The sequence below is a fragment of the Drosophila willistoni genome, assembly GCF_018902025.1.
Source record: "Drosophila willistoni isolate 14030-0811.24 chromosome XL unlocalized genomic scaffold, UCI_dwil_1.1 Seg141, whole genome shotgun sequence".
Classification (NCBI taxonomy): domain Eukaryota; kingdom Metazoa; phylum Arthropoda; class Insecta; order Diptera; family Drosophilidae; genus Drosophila; species Drosophila willistoni.
In genome coordinates this window covers 563,239-578,848 of record NW_025814052.1, presented here as the reverse complement: position 1 = coordinate 578,848, position 15,610 = coordinate 563,239, and the positions used below count along the sequence as shown (strand labels likewise).

The 15,610-nt window shown below is 35.0% G+C and overlaps 1 protein-coding gene across 1 annotated transcript; it reads right to left on the bottom strand.

Annotated features, from left to right (window-relative positions):
- Nucleotides 1-887: 887 nt before the first annotated feature.
- Nucleotides 888-1,994, bottom strand: LOC6649207. Its single transcript, XM_023179481.2, has 4 exons — nucleotides 1,802-1,994; nucleotides 1,615-1,731; nucleotides 1,392-1,544; nucleotides 888-1,329 (listed from the first exon to the last, which is right to left on the bottom strand). Exons 1-4 carry the CDS (start codon nucleotides 1,988-1,990, stop codon nucleotides 1,222-1,224), a joined length of 567 nt encoding a protein of 188 aa, XP_023035249.2. The 5' UTR covers nucleotides 1,991-1,994; the 3' UTR covers nucleotides 888-1,221.
- Nucleotides 1,995-15,610: the final 13,616 nt, after the last annotated feature.

The window sequence follows — 15,610 nt, the reverse complement described above, 5'->3', positions numbered from 1 at the left end:
TGTATTGTACTGTTTTCGGTGTGGAAAATGCAGCCATGGCATACCATTAGTTTTAGTTTTTACTTTAAATAGATAACAAACATATCACTTTAGTTTTTTCTACCTATCCTTCATATGTATGTATGTTGAGTCATTCTTTATAGAGTAGATTACAGGTAAAGAGAGTCTAATAAACATTTAGAGCACTACTTAGATCGAACCTTTTTGACGATTTCATCTAGTAAGCCAAGGGCGAACTTTGCGGGAGAAAATAGGGGGTATTTGCTCCCAAAAGTATGCAATGTGCTGAAAAAATATTTAATATTTGCAATAAATTTATAACTTTTCTTATGCCTAGCAATTATGTACAACCAATGTTTGATTAGAGGATTTTATTTATCCACACAGTTTCAAATTCTTGCTTACTTTTGGGAGCATATTTCCCAAATTTACCCTCTAGATTCGCCTTTGATTAAACTGCTTGAAATCTCTCTTTCTGCTAGAAACTGAGCACAGCTCTGTGAAGATCAGCGTGGCCATTCCAATTTATACTGTGAATAATGGTTTTATTTTAAAGTCCGAAATTTGGAAGTTTTCGCTTGAAAACTTATTGTTAGATGTAAACTACAGTTTTCATCCATGGATATGAATATTTTCTTAACAAGTTTTGTCAAACTAAAGCCAACGACATCGTGCGACACTTTGCACTTTATTTTCAGTGTTTTCTTTTTTCCCCCCCATTTTTCTTTTTGGAAATGTTTTTTGTTTTTGTCGGTGATTTTCATTCATTTTGGGTATATTTTTTGCTTTTGCTGTGTCGTCTTCTCAAAAGTTTATCAATAAAATTATGACAGAAAAGTTTTTAATTTGACGTATAATAGTTGTGTGGCATTTGGGGATACTTGTGTGGGCTGGGCCATTGGAGAGATAGGAAAAACTTGTCAAGGTTTTTATTTCAAATAAATATATGTATGTACATGGAGTAAGGATAAACAGGTTAAACCACTTACATTATAAATCAAAAAAAAAAAAAATAATAATAATAATAATAGCAGTGAGAGCACGGATGTAAAAAGTGGAAGAGAAGGGGAAAAGGAAAATATACATATAGAAACAAGCACATTTTGGTACATTGTTCTCATCTCGTTGAGCCTATCACAGAGACGACTATCATATCAAACTAACAACTATCAGGCACGGCACTAGTTCGGGGAAAATGGAAGGGAAAACAGGGTGTTCAGCTCATCGACCCTTGAGACTCTTGAGTTTGTTTTTCTTTTCCACAGCCAAACTGTTGGCAAATTGTTGATCCGCCTCCGCTTTGTACTCCTTGAGATTGTACTTAGTAGCCTGCAAAAACAGAAAAAGATGAAGCGAGAGATTCATTGATTGTTAGAAATGAAGCTACTTACATTGAGAGCCTCATGGAATTCGCTCATGGCCAGACGCTGTAGACCCCGGAAATTGCGACCGAATATCCGTCCCAATTCGTAACGAGATATTCTAAACTCTTCAGTCGTAGTCGGCTCTTCGCTACTATTGCTATTATCCTCACCGCTAATGGCCTAGAAATTACTCATTTCAATCAAATCTTCTGATTTAACTTTGGGCTAAGAAATATTCCATTGAACTTACCACTTTCTCGGTTGTTACACGTGGACGATTGGTTGGCTTGGCTGGTGCCGGATCACTGAATTGCTCATTAACCGTATTGTAGATGTCGTTTAAAGTATTTCTTGTATCTGTATATTGCTGTCAATTATGAAAAGAAAATCGACAATATATACAAATAGTTTTTCATTCTGTATCAAAGCTTTCTTACATCCACAATGAGGTTCTTAGTGATAACCATTTTCTGAAAAAAATCCCAAAATATTCCACGTTTATGACGCACATGTGGAGCATTTTGTGGTAACTTCTCCTCGGCAGCCGCCTCAGTCTCTCGGCTTAGACATATCACTAAGATGCTACTGATCAAGACGACCAGCATTGGTAGGAATTTACTATTCATTGAGTTGAACATACTGAAAAAGAAGCAAATGAAGAATAAAGATTTTTAATTCACATGGTAAATAGTTTTTCTCTCTCGCTCTCGCTCTCTCTCTCTCTCTGTGTCTCTCTGACATTCAATAAAATGAAAACTCTAAGGAACCAGAGCAAGAAAAAGTTTAAATTAGTTGCATGTCGAACGAAACGAAATGAAAATTCGTTAATGAAAATTAACATGGAAATTGTTGTGTTTTAATTTCCCAAGATGGCAAATTTTCTTTTACTCTAATCAAATTTGCAAATATTAGACAGTTTTATTCAACAAAAAATAGCAGAAGAGAATGCAAAACTAATATATATATTTATTTTTCTTTGTTGTTTTGCTGTTGCATAATTCGCATAATTAGGGAAAATTTTCCAAAAGTAGCTTAGTGCATTTTCATGCCCTATAATTCTATGTGTAGCTGATGGTTATATCCATTGTATGTATAAGCCGTTGAGGCCAAAAAGCTCACCCCAGACTATGATGGCCATTTGGTTTGGTGAACAGGGTGAACAGGGTATCCAAAAGTCGTGTTCTCAATTATGCATATGGGGATTTTTACGTTTTAATTGCATTTTCCTCTATTCCCTTTCCTCTTTGGCAATTGTAAATTGTTTTTTTTTTCTGCTGTTGTTGTTGTTGTTGTTTATCAAAAGCCATTTAAGCCCGCTCAGTATTTTGACCATGGACAGAGGGCAACGGCCAACAACAGTTAATAGAAATCAATGAGATTGTGGCAAGATGGGAAACGGGTAGCAAATTACATACATATATAAGTATGTACCTACTTAATTGTTTGCCCAATAATTTTATAGAAATTGTCGAAAAATAATACAAATTCTATTTAAATGCCAAATCCTAAATCGCCCTCCCTCCTAACTACCCCTTTTCCAAACGACTATAAATACTTGTATATTATTCAACATAATGCAGCGCATTTCTGCGCGTAATTATATCTAGGCATTTGGTGGTGCTAATTTAAGTGGTGCTGGTGGTGAAGGTGGTGGCAATTTGTTTTAGTACTAAATAAGTTCAATGCATGAGAGATTTAGACTTAGAGTGCAGGTAAATTTATGCCGAATCGATTAATTGACTCAAATTCGGGTTGCTACCTGTTTTGGCCTCTTATATCGGGAATGAGGCCTGAAGGGAATTGAATTTCAGCTACCTTATTCAATGTTAAGGTAGCTTTTTCGTCATTATACGTCATATACGATGTCATGTCTTTCTTAATATTCTCTATCTAGAGCTCTAAATCTCTCCATTAAATGAGATTCAGAGGTTTTAACACAAAAACTGTCCTTGAAGGGGCTGCAAGTTGTCAATGGATGGATTCATCTAGACACTATTGTTCTGCTGCTTATTTCGTTAAGTACCATTGCACATGGTTTAACCTTCTCTTTGTGATGAATCTAGAGATTCTGTAAGAAGAATTTAAGAAAATTCATGGCAAAGCTTATCATTACAATCGGCTTATACTTATGTTGATTTTCAATTTCTCATTCCAATGGCATTGGCAGATTTGGCTAGTATCTGCACCATTCTCTTTCACTCTTTGTAATGCTTCTTATCCTAAAAGTATGCAATGCATTTTGCCAATTAAGCAATCATTTCTTTATACATATATAGGTTTCATGATGCTGCCTTTTGCCAAATGCAAAACGGAAAAGTTCAATGTTGCTGCTGCTGCTGCTATTGCTGATGATGATGATGATGATGATGATGATAATGATGATGTTGTCAGTTGTTGAAGTTGACGCATCGAAATCGGTTCGTTGAATTCTCCTTTTTTTGTTGCTTTTCTCTTCTTTTGCCTGCACACTTCACTGATTGCCTTACGCTACAACAGGCAATCTATACGAATAACTATATAAGTGTGTGCGTGTGTGTGTGTGTGCGAGTATCTGTATGTGGGTATGATGCATTTGTTATGGCATCTCGTTGCCTCGTTGGTGCGGGTGGATAAAAAGCAAAAGTTTTCACTTGAAGTAGTTTTTTCCCTTTTCTTTCTTTCGGATATTCTATAGTACCCAAGTATTTTCTTGTCTGCCAAAAATAGCGACAGAGATAGCAATATAGAGTTGAGCATTCGAGTAGCATTAGGGCAACAAGAGATTTTATAGACCAAACAATTGTCTAACTAACACACACACACACACACACACTATATGGTATATATACCGTCATAAGCATACAACCAGCCTACCCAGTTTGTTTATTTTGAGTATAAATAACTGAACTTTGAGTTCATATGAAATGAGTATCGTAAATGATCGTAACAAATAGTTGTCTGTTTTTCTTCTCTTGACTAGATTAATATAAATACTGCCCATATTTAATAATACAAGAACTATAGAATATATATGTATGTATATATAAAAATGAAATTCTTGCTTACCGCTTGGATTAATCTCAAAAAATTAATTGATTCGATTAATCGTTTGCTTTATTTTTTGGATCTAAAGAAGTTTTTGTGAAAGCTTAAAGTGGTCTGTTGAAAATCTTTTTAAGCATTCATGACAAGTCTATGGTTTCAGCGAATCATTTGCTTTGAATTCTAATACCATTTGCTATCTTTATACATATTTCTTAAGCTGCAGTTTTTTAAAATATCTGCATTAGAACAAAAACACAGAATATTGGTAGAACTACAGCCCACAAAAAAAATATGATATATAAGTATTTAGCCACAGTAAAGTCACAAACGAAAATCTTGTCATGTCCAAGCTGTTGTTCCATATGTTTGCTGGACAAAGACGTATAGAACAGCTGACTCCGTCAGTGTGTGTCTATGTGTAGCTAACTTATGTGTATAATAAATCTGATTCGCTGGCAATGCTCAAGGATCATGATAATTTCACTTTATGCGCATTGAATCGTATAGTAAAAATCGAATATAATAGAAATATATGAAAATTATGCAGAAACAAAAACAGGGTGACCCATTTAGAAGCCTTAGCATACTTCACATAAAGAGTAAGGCAGACAAAAAGATTCTAATTATATGATTCAGAGAATAAATAAATGAATGGTCAAAGTTGCCTCAAAACGATTCCATTCGACTTATTACGGCAAAGAATCAAAATTCCATGTCATATGTCAAGTTTGCGACTTTTGTATGCTCTTTGGGAATTTTTTCCAATAAAATCTTGGATTTGCCGGTGCTTCAATGCACTAGAAAGAGCCTTGAACATTTTGGCATTTTCCAAGGGTACACCCTGTAATTGTTGACTGTGCGTGTGTGTGTGTGTCTTTACAAGTAATGTAATTCGCCTGCAAGCTGACGAGCTAATTACTATAATTAATCAGCTTTTTTGTGGCGTTTGGTAGGCCATAAATTGATATGCAGCTCTCCAGCATAAGTCGATTGTTGCTCTTTTGCTGATTTCTTGTGTGTGTGTGTGTGTGTGAGTGTGTGTGTCTGCATTTCCATTGGCAACATTTTGTATTTAATGGTTAACAATAAAAATGCTGTCTGTTGGTCAATTAGTAAGCCAGTTATTCACTCATTTATTTAGTTGTTTGTGTGGCATTAAGATGAAATTGATGCCAGAGGCATGTGTTGCAGTCCCATTAACTATTTGACCCCAAAAAGTAGGCTATCTATCTTTTGTTCTTTGTTGATTTCAATCAAGGATTTAGAACTCAGCGGGATTCTAGTAAATGTTAAAGAAAATCGTGATAGTCTGAAAGTGCATCCAATATGAAATGTCCTCCATCTCGCTTTTCCTCTCCTGGTGTGCCCAAACTGTGTTGTAGTAGCCGCATACCTTTTGAAAATCAGTTTAGATACATTTGCCACAGATTCTTTGCACCTTTCGCTTGGGCTATTTAGTTGGCCAACAGTTGTTGCGGCTCCCACAACATTGTTGACAACCACAAGCCAAAAGCCAAATTCAAGTTTTTGCTCCATTCACACAGTTTGCATTGGCAACTTTGTCCTCGTTCGCATTCTCATGCTTATCCCTCTCGTCTCTGGGCCTCATTCTCATCCTTTGTCGCGGCATCCTGAACTGTCGTCCAGCAGTCTGTTGTCATTATCTAACGCAGCGTCTTCGTTTTTCTGGTTGCAACTTGAGCATTTTAATTATGCCCTAATGGCGCATAATAGCTGTCTCCCTCCCCTCACACCACTCTGCACTTTTTCCTTTTTTTTTTTGTATCCATCGCTTCTTCTTGAACCTCCTTCTTATTATGCCCACCAAACGAACCGAACTTCAACGGCATTTTGGTGCCCGCAACCAAACTTTTCGTCCGTTTTCTGTTTTCTCTCGCTCTTTTCTGTATTTTCGACTTGATAACTGAGTTGAGTCGCCCGTCTTCAGGTAAATTTGCAGTGGCCCGCAGCAGCACTCGGTACTCGGTACTCGGTACTCGGTACTCTATAAAGGCTTCAGTAACTTTTGCTTTAAAAGAATTCTATGTATGAAATCGAATTCTGTATACGAATTAGAAATCACTCTTTTGCGAAATGAAAAAGCATTCGATTAACCCATTTTGAGCACTTATTGAGAATGAATACATGTTTCATTATAGGGCCAGTTGCAACTTTACGACATTCTAATATTGATATTTTCATTTAAAGTAAGTGTATTCAAGTTTTGATTTGACCCTATTGAAATTTGATTGCCTTTTTAGCCACTATCTCGATTGCTTACTTTTGCTAGCAGGTGCCCATTCCCCCCCCCTTTTTTTTTTTTGTTTTTTTGGCAACTCTCATTGCACTTTTGTGCTGCACGCTTTGATTATTTTATTGCCTGACGAGCCACACCCACTTGGGCAAACTTCATTTGAAATTAAAACTTTTTCGTTTTTCCTGTCCCAGTCTCAGTCTCAGTCTCGGTCTCATAGTCGAAAAAGAGAGATGTCCGAGTGGGGCAGAGCAGGATGGCCAAAACGCATTCTTGATTATGTTTTCCAACTGGCTCATCAACTGGCCAACAAAACTTTGTAATTATATCGAATGAGCGATTCATGGTGGTAAAGAAGAAATTGGCAGCAGGATGAATTATTTGAGGAGTAGAATGCGGCATTTGGGTGCGGCATTTAAATGGAATACCAAAAATCAATCAATTTTCGTATGCTTTAGGAAATATTTTTGCATGGCATTTCAATTAAATTTCGTTCTGAGCATCAGACACACACACACACACACACGTCCACACCCCCCAAAGCTAGTGTGTACACACACATTAATAGATAAGTGATGCAGAGACAGAGATAGAGATAGGAACAATGCGATTTGCCGTATTGTATTGTATTGTATGTTGCCCAAGTAAATAATCATCATGCTAAAGCATTTGTGACACAATCCACTGAAATGGAAGCAAAAGCCTGAACGTAAGCCATTCTCCCCAGTTGCCCATAGTTTTCGAGCCAATACACATTTGCATCTTAAGTAGCAAGTTGACAAGACTTGAGTAAGATTCTGCATGCCCATTCTAATACCTCGAATCCCAACTTCCACACCGATGGGAAATGATCTTCATTATTTTCACCTATTTTTGCTTATGTTTAGTCTATAGTAATTACAAAAATCAATAACATGGTTATTTCTTTTAAGTATATCGTACAATTAGAAACCATATAATTTAAGTAAACTCTTTGCTCATAAAGTGATTATTCACAGAAACAAAAACTAGGTAAAATTTAAAAAAGAATCAACTTAGTTTCTTTTAGATTTAGTTTAATACTTGAAACTTATATGAATATTGGCATTGACCTCCTTCAATAGCACAAACATGTTTCACTTTTTAGGATAGCCAATCGAACCTTAAAAACGAAATGGTTAGGAAAGTGCGCCATAAATCGCATAGAAGTATATGAGTTATCAGGACGTTACACATTCATGGTCATATTCGCATTCAAATTACAGTTCTTTATGGTAATGGTCAGCAGTCGAAGCAAAATTTTACCTTTCAGAAGTCATAAAACGTATTGTCATTGATATTAAAGCACATCAAACCTTAACCTAAACCCAAACAGAAACTAAAAACAAAAAAAAAAAAAACAAAACAGGTGTCGAGACGGAAGCGATCATAAAATAAACTTGACCATACGGAAAAGTCTTGCATAATAAATGCTAATAAAGCTTTACGATGATAGCCAGGGCCGAAAAGGTGCACCGCCCAACTAACCAACCCCCCCTTCCCTCTCCTCACTACCGAATATAGTTGGCAAAGGACGACACTCACTCACAAAACACATGAATATATGTAGGGGGGGAAGGAGGGGCGACATCAAAATGTTAAACAACACGAAATTCCATTAAGGGAATGGATTCCCATTCATAACTGTCGTTGCTCTTTCTGTGTTTGTGTTTGTGTGTGTGTGTGTGTGTGCGTGTCTGTCCGTGTGTATTTCGTGGGTGAGTGTGTTTTTATACTCTTCACAAATCGTAGTCTTCACCGAGTGTTGCCCCGTTTGTTAGTTTTTAAAAGTGTCTGTGTGTGTGTACGTATGTGTAAGGTTATCGATCTGGCAACGTGTTCTTTAGAGAAGCATTTTAAAGGTCAATGTGATTTTTAAAATAAAAAATTGTAAATTCTGTTGGTAAAAAGTTCAATCGATCTACATTTCGATAAATACCAAGAAACCAATCGAATCAAAATATGGAAACTCTGACGCATTCATAGGAAGTTTGTGTTTGTGATTGTGTTTTAAATGTTGGTCTTTGGGAATGGTACATAATAATCATCGATTAATTCAATTAATCGATAGAACGGATCACACAAAAAGTAATGGACAAAACAGATCCGTAGAATCTAGTAATCAATATCTCCTAAACATTTTAGTACAGGGTATTTTGAACATAATGAAAATTGTAGTTTACTCATATGCGTTGCTGTTGTGTGTGTGTATGTGTGTGTGTGTACACACAATGTGCACCCTGCCGCACAGCTGTGTGTGTGTGTGTGTGAGTGTGTGTTTACTTTTTGTGGCATCGCATAAAGGTGACCAGACTCCGTGATATGTCATTTATTTTCAGCGCCGGGCGCGGCAACCCCGCCATTTGTAAACTCAACCGGAAAATTGCTTTTCTCAACGCGTATAGCTTGCAGGTTTCCCCCCCAGTTTTATCGTGGCCCAGCCATAGGGGAAAGCCGTAGGTCTCATCGCCACTAATGGCCATGCAAAAAAAAAAAAATAATAAATAAATAAATAAAAAATATCAACAAATATTGCAAAAACAAAAAAATGCTCAATTAAATTTTGCTAAAAGTTTGTATATTTTGGCCTTCACTTTAATTGTTTACTTGAACATTATTCTATCAGACATGGGTGAGGGGATGCATTGGCTAGGGGGCGGTATGGCTGGCTGGCACGGCTACGTGATCGTCGAGACGAGCTCATAACTCATATTAAGTCTGAGCGAAACATTTTATGCCCTACCATGTCCTGGACCTGGCGCCGTCTTCTATGTCCTTGCTACGTGCCAACTGTCAAAAAGCTGGCAAAACAGCAAGTCAATAAATAAAACATACATACATATTGATGCCGACATTCTATGGGAGAGTCGGAGTCGGCATCTCAACTTAAAGTTATGCCCCGGGTCAGAAACACGACCCACGAATGGTAAACTGCACAAAAACTTTGTTCTAGCAGATGCCACCGCATTGAATTCAACATGACTTTGTTATGAATACATTTTCATTCGAAACTTTTACCCCAAATAGCATAAATTCCAAGGTATTCGAAAGCTTTCGACTTTTGTTTGGAATTTACAACCGCCTATATTTGAAATCTAGCGAGGTTCTTAAGAAGACACATACACAAAGACAGCTAAATGAGATACATCATGTAAACTAGATTATTTTACTTTGGATTTAGCCAAGACTTTGAAAAATTTATCGATGGCAAGGCTTTGGGCATTGTTGAGAAAAAAGAGGGAAAGAAATATCTGAAGAAATTAGTTGACTGGTTCTTTTGATTAGAAAAATTAAGTAATGCTAAGTGTTCAGGCAGCATACTTGTCGTATACGTCATTCGCGTAACGTATACGACTTGTGGTACATCGACTATCAAATATGTATATGTAAAACAAATTTGCAAAAAGAATCATTATTTCGACAAAAACATTCTCGACACAGAAGCCAAATAAAAAAAAATAATGAAGTTTACAATCTTGTTATATAAATAAGATTTATCATCTTCGTTGGATAAAAAGTCAAGTGAAAACTAAGAAAATTTAAATTTCTTTAAGAGTTTTTCTTTAAAAATTCATATTGGTTCTGTATTTACATTCTGCTTCAAAAAAAGGTAATCGATTTACAGTATTGAATCCAAAAAATCTCATTGACAAGGTGATAACCAATCAAATTAATAGCAAATAAAAACTTCTTCTCTTTGACTACAGATCCAAACTGTTTGGCCTATTAAATAACTTTCAATTTCACATTAATGACGCTCCTGAATTTCATCAGATGCGCAATAATAATACATTTGATGTATAAATGTATGAATATCCATGTCTCATATGTATATATTTTATTTATTTGCCAATTGAGAAGAAATCAATATTGAAGACATAGCGGGACAATGCGGCAATTCGTCAGTTCAATTTGTCCCTCATCGCGCACATCAATTACCACCTGCCAATGTCAATTTCGGTTTACCGGTTTCAATTTCGGCAATTGCCAAGTGTTTTCACGTTAGCGTTGGCGTTGACGTTCAAAAAAAAAAAAAAAAAAAAAATGTTAATCAAACAAACAATTTGGTAATAGTTTATGTTGTCTTTGGCTGCATATCTTTTGTTATTGTGTTCGGATTAACTCAACTCAATTTACCGACCAATATATAAATCTGAACGTGAGTGTGTGTGTGTGTGTGTGTGTATGTTTGGTTGTTTGTAACCACAGAAAAATACCCAGAAAATAAAATAAAAACAAAAAAAAAAAAAATCGAAAAACCTCAGTGACCTTGGCATCATCGTGTCGAGTCACAAAGGTTGAAACTGATGTTGTCGCTTCGTCGTTTTGTTATTTTTTTTTTCCCATTTGCTATGTTGAAAGTCAAGGGCAAATTTTTGGCGTGGCTTTTGGTTTTATTCATTTGTTTTTTTTTTTTTTGGTTTTTTCTTGTCTTTTTTATTTTGATTGCCCCCTTTTTTTTTATTTTGGTTTTTCTGTTGTTGTTTTGTAATTTGATTAGTTTCCCATTGTCATCGGGCAGAGGGAAGATGGGTAAGCTTGATTTAAATATTAAATGTTTGTAAACTAATTCGTCGAAAGTTAATTTCAATTATTAAATTTCCGTAGTTGCATTTCAATAGATGCAATGATGTTGATGTTTTGTTCTTTTGCTTTGAATACCTTTTTGTGTTCAATTGAGCGTTAAATGACTAGCATTTTGGGTTTTAATTAATAATAATAAATATTGTGACTATTTTTCGCAATTTATTCGTGCAAAAGCTATAAAAACATTTAACAAATTATTGTATATTGTATGTGAATATATAAATGAGTATTGACTAACTAAAAATAAATGCAAAACTCATTAGTGCAACGATGGCTTAGTGCAGTTCCAGACTAGCAAATGCTACGGACAAAAATTTAGTTTACATAATTCGCATAATTCTTCAAGACTCTTAAATTTGCGAATCTATAACTTTGCCAGATTTTAAGCGATTTTGGAAACGAATATCTAATTAATGCTTCAAAATTTTCATTTTCAAATGGAATGTAAGTCATGCTAATGAGCAAAAGAGAAGCGGTCCACTGAACAGCAAAATTTTTAAGTTAACCTTTAATTTTACGACGCTCTAATTTAGTCTTCATTTTCAAATTATCATAACTTCTTTTAATCAGCATTCAAATCTTAAGGACTAACTGTTGTGCCAATTTTCGGAGAAAAAAATCCTGACTTAATCCGGCAATAAAAAATTACATCAGTTGGCATTTATCTCCTTTTGTATTGGATTATTGAAGTGAAGTAAAGTACAAAATTTGAATTATTTATGATTATGTTGTGGCTTTTCACCACCATCAATTGTATGTATCATCATTTGTTGTCCAAAATTTAACAAATTATTGAAAACAATTTGATCTCAGCAGTAGACTGAATCTGTTTATGGTCATCTAGGGCTTTAGAATTGAAGTGTTTTGTTCAGTTTTTCAAAATGCTGCTTAGGAAATACTCAAAATAATTATTTATATATTCATAGTTCAGATTGCATAAATGAATTTATGAAAAGTTATAGAAATCCATGAATTTTATCATAAACGGATCTTAAAAGAGTAATACCAAAAAAAAAGAAAGATTTGAAATATCGTTATTTAGGGGGATGTTAAGACCATTTAGCCTTCCTTCCTGGATCTGTCTATGCACTTTATCAATCGAAATTAAGTCATTGTCACTTCAAAATTTAAAATTAAATCGCCTACAATAGAATATTTACCTAAAAGAGCACTTATTTAATTAAATAATCAAAGCATTGTATAAGATTGCATCACAAAATTGAACTTTTCTTTTTGCATGACTTACAAAATGCACATGCGAACGAGTAGGTATATATGTATGTATATATATGAATGTATCTTTTAAATACATATGTTTGTATGTGTGTGTGTGTGTGTATGTACATATGTACCATAGCATGTTAATTTTATTTTATTGGTTTCTTGTTTTCTGTTTGCATTGCATAATCAACTTATGGCAGGCAGCAGTTACTTGCAGCACGGTGCATTGTCTGCCATTCAGTCAGTTAGTCAGTCAGTCAGTTAGTCAGTTAGCCAGCATCTCGTTGGGTATTTGTACTGAAGGCGAACGCGTCAATTTACTGGCCGCGAGGCAAGTGAAGCCTGGCAATTGGGTCAAAATTGTTTACACGCCGCTGCGCATGCGCCTCGAATTATGCGAGAAAACACACAGAATTGATCCTATGAAGCACTTTTAATACCCATTAACAATATATCGATATACACTCTTGTTTAGCTGCGAATACTTTGAGATTAAGAAACTTTATTCCATAGAATAAATGCCACAGTTACACCATGAACCACGTTTAGAGAGCTCAAGAGCTCAGTTTTATATATCTCAATATCTATGTTACTCGATTTTAATATACCCACTAACTGGTTGGAGTTAGAGGGTATGGAAACTGGCGCAAAACTGATTTGGAATTCAAACCAAATCTCAACAATCATTTCTTATCTTTGAATTTGTAACTGTTTCAAGGCCATTGAAGGTTTCATTTTGTGTTTGCCTTTTTTATTTGTTGTTGGTGTTAAACATTTTCTTTTTTTTCACTTTTCTTCGATTCAATTCGAAATTTCACACATATAAACTTTTCTTTTGTATTTTTTGTTTTTTTTTTTTTTTTGCATAACATAAAAGCAATTTGAGGCGAGGGGTTAATGTTTAAACCTCTTGCCAAACACACACACACAAATTGCAAACCCAAAAAAAAGGCAGAAAAAATAATAATTACAATCATAAAAAAACTACGCAAAAATATTACAAACAATAGTTTTAATATTTGTTGAATGTTTTTTTTTTATTTTTTTTATTATTTGTCTGCTTATATGTAATTCAACTCACTCGCTTTCTAATCAATTAGTGAAGCAATTCAAGAAAAATTAAGAAAAAAAAACCCGAAATTCGATATTGAAAATGAAATTTGCCGCCAAGCGCCAAAATTTGGTTTTCTTTAGTTTGGTTTTTTGGTTACTTGTTTTTGGCGCACACGAAAGAGAACTAAACGGCGGCCAAATTGTTTAAACTTTATGCAGCCACAAAAAGCGAAAAAAAAACTGAAATAATGAAAAAATGGAAAAATATATGTGATACGAAAAACTGACGCCGACGTCGACGTCAACGTAGACGGTGGCGAAGTCAACATCGAGGCGAACCGGACCCGACTTGCTCTTGGGCACAGTGGCTCAAAGTGGCCATATCAGGTATTTCGATGTAGAGAATTTGAATAAATATTTGAAAATCCGACTCGATGTAATCAGCCGCTATTTCGTATACCACCAATTTTAATCACATTAAAATCTGGTATGTTGTGTAACCCAATACATAAATGCTAAAACTAGTTGTGAATTACAAGTAAAGTTTAATTTTGCAAATGTAGCCTCTCTGACATATGCTTAATTTTACCTAAGTCTGTTTATTTTGTATTTAAATCATTTGTAACAAATAACATTATTTGATAATAACTGTTAGTTATTGATTTTAATGTTAAAAAGTTTTAAAAAGCGTCGCCCTGAACAGACATTATGTGGTCTATATTTTTTTGAATTATTTTTTGAATTATTTTATTGATAATAATTTCTCAAATTTTGCCTCCTCTGCAGGAGGAGTTTTCATTCCTAGTCCTAACGATTTAAACATTTCATAGCACTCTCGTACCACTGTGGCCAGTGCTTAAGCTCAAGCATGCACTGATTGACTAAAGCAGCAAAGACCCAGAGTTGACTGCGCTACAACAGCTCTGCAGCGTCTGCGACAGCGTCAGCGGCAGTCAGAGCCAAATGGCGGTTAGCATGACAGCGCCAGCAGCGCCGCGGCGCAGTTGGTACACGTTCCAGGGCAAGTAAGTTAGTTGAGAGTTGTAAAGTAAACGCTGTAAACGGCACAAGCTGCAAATGCTGCATGCGTTGGCTTCGCTTGGCTTTTATGTGGCTGCTGCTGCTGTTGTTGTCTTTTCCGTTTTTTGTGCCCATTGCATAAGAGATATAATGGACAATAACATAATGAATGTATGTGTATGTGTATGTGTGTGCATATTGTACATTCGAGTTGTGGACATATATACATAGGTATATATGACAAAAAAAAAAAAAGTTATGATCCAAAGTGCTTAAAAAAAAACCTTTTATTGTATACTTAATTCGAGTTGAAACAAATCATCTTGAAGAAAGGTCGATCTTTCTACCTAGACAGAGTAATTCTAGCGATTGTTGTTGACCCAACGAATTCTTTAATAGTTTAGGGGCACGAAACAATAATTAAAAGTATAATTATTTGTGCTTTAAGTTTTACTTATATAGCAGAAGTTTAAAAAGATAAGAAATTTATCTTTGAAAGATAAATTTATCTAGATAATTAACTACGGACTTCATTGATTTTCTGATTCAACAACTCAACACTCAACTCAGAGATCTCTCTTAAGGATCTCAGGGATGGGATTGTTATTGTGTGGAAAAGCATTTTGCCAAATTGTAATAATTAAAAAATAATTCAAGTCCCCAGCAATCTTCATCTTAAGGATATAGTAATTCTAGGATGCCTTCTCATTTATAAATTAATTCTTGAAAGTTTCGATCTTTTCTTTTTATCTGTGAAATATTAGGAATTCTTTTCTTTCAGTAGGGAGTGCTAATCGACAACACAACATTTTGTTTAAAAACATTTTCTGAAACGTTTTTATAAGTAAATACACCAGTCAAGGAAATTCTTCAATTCTCATTTAAGTTTAATATAAATAAATTTACCAAAATCGTTTTGTATAACTATATCCGTCAGGCTAACTTACTTTTTATTACTTGAACAAGTTCATTTACTCACTCAACTCATTTGATCAGTTGAATCACTGGCCCACTTGTTCAGTTTATTCACTGATACTCTTGCTCAGCTTTGTACTGACTTTATTGTTTT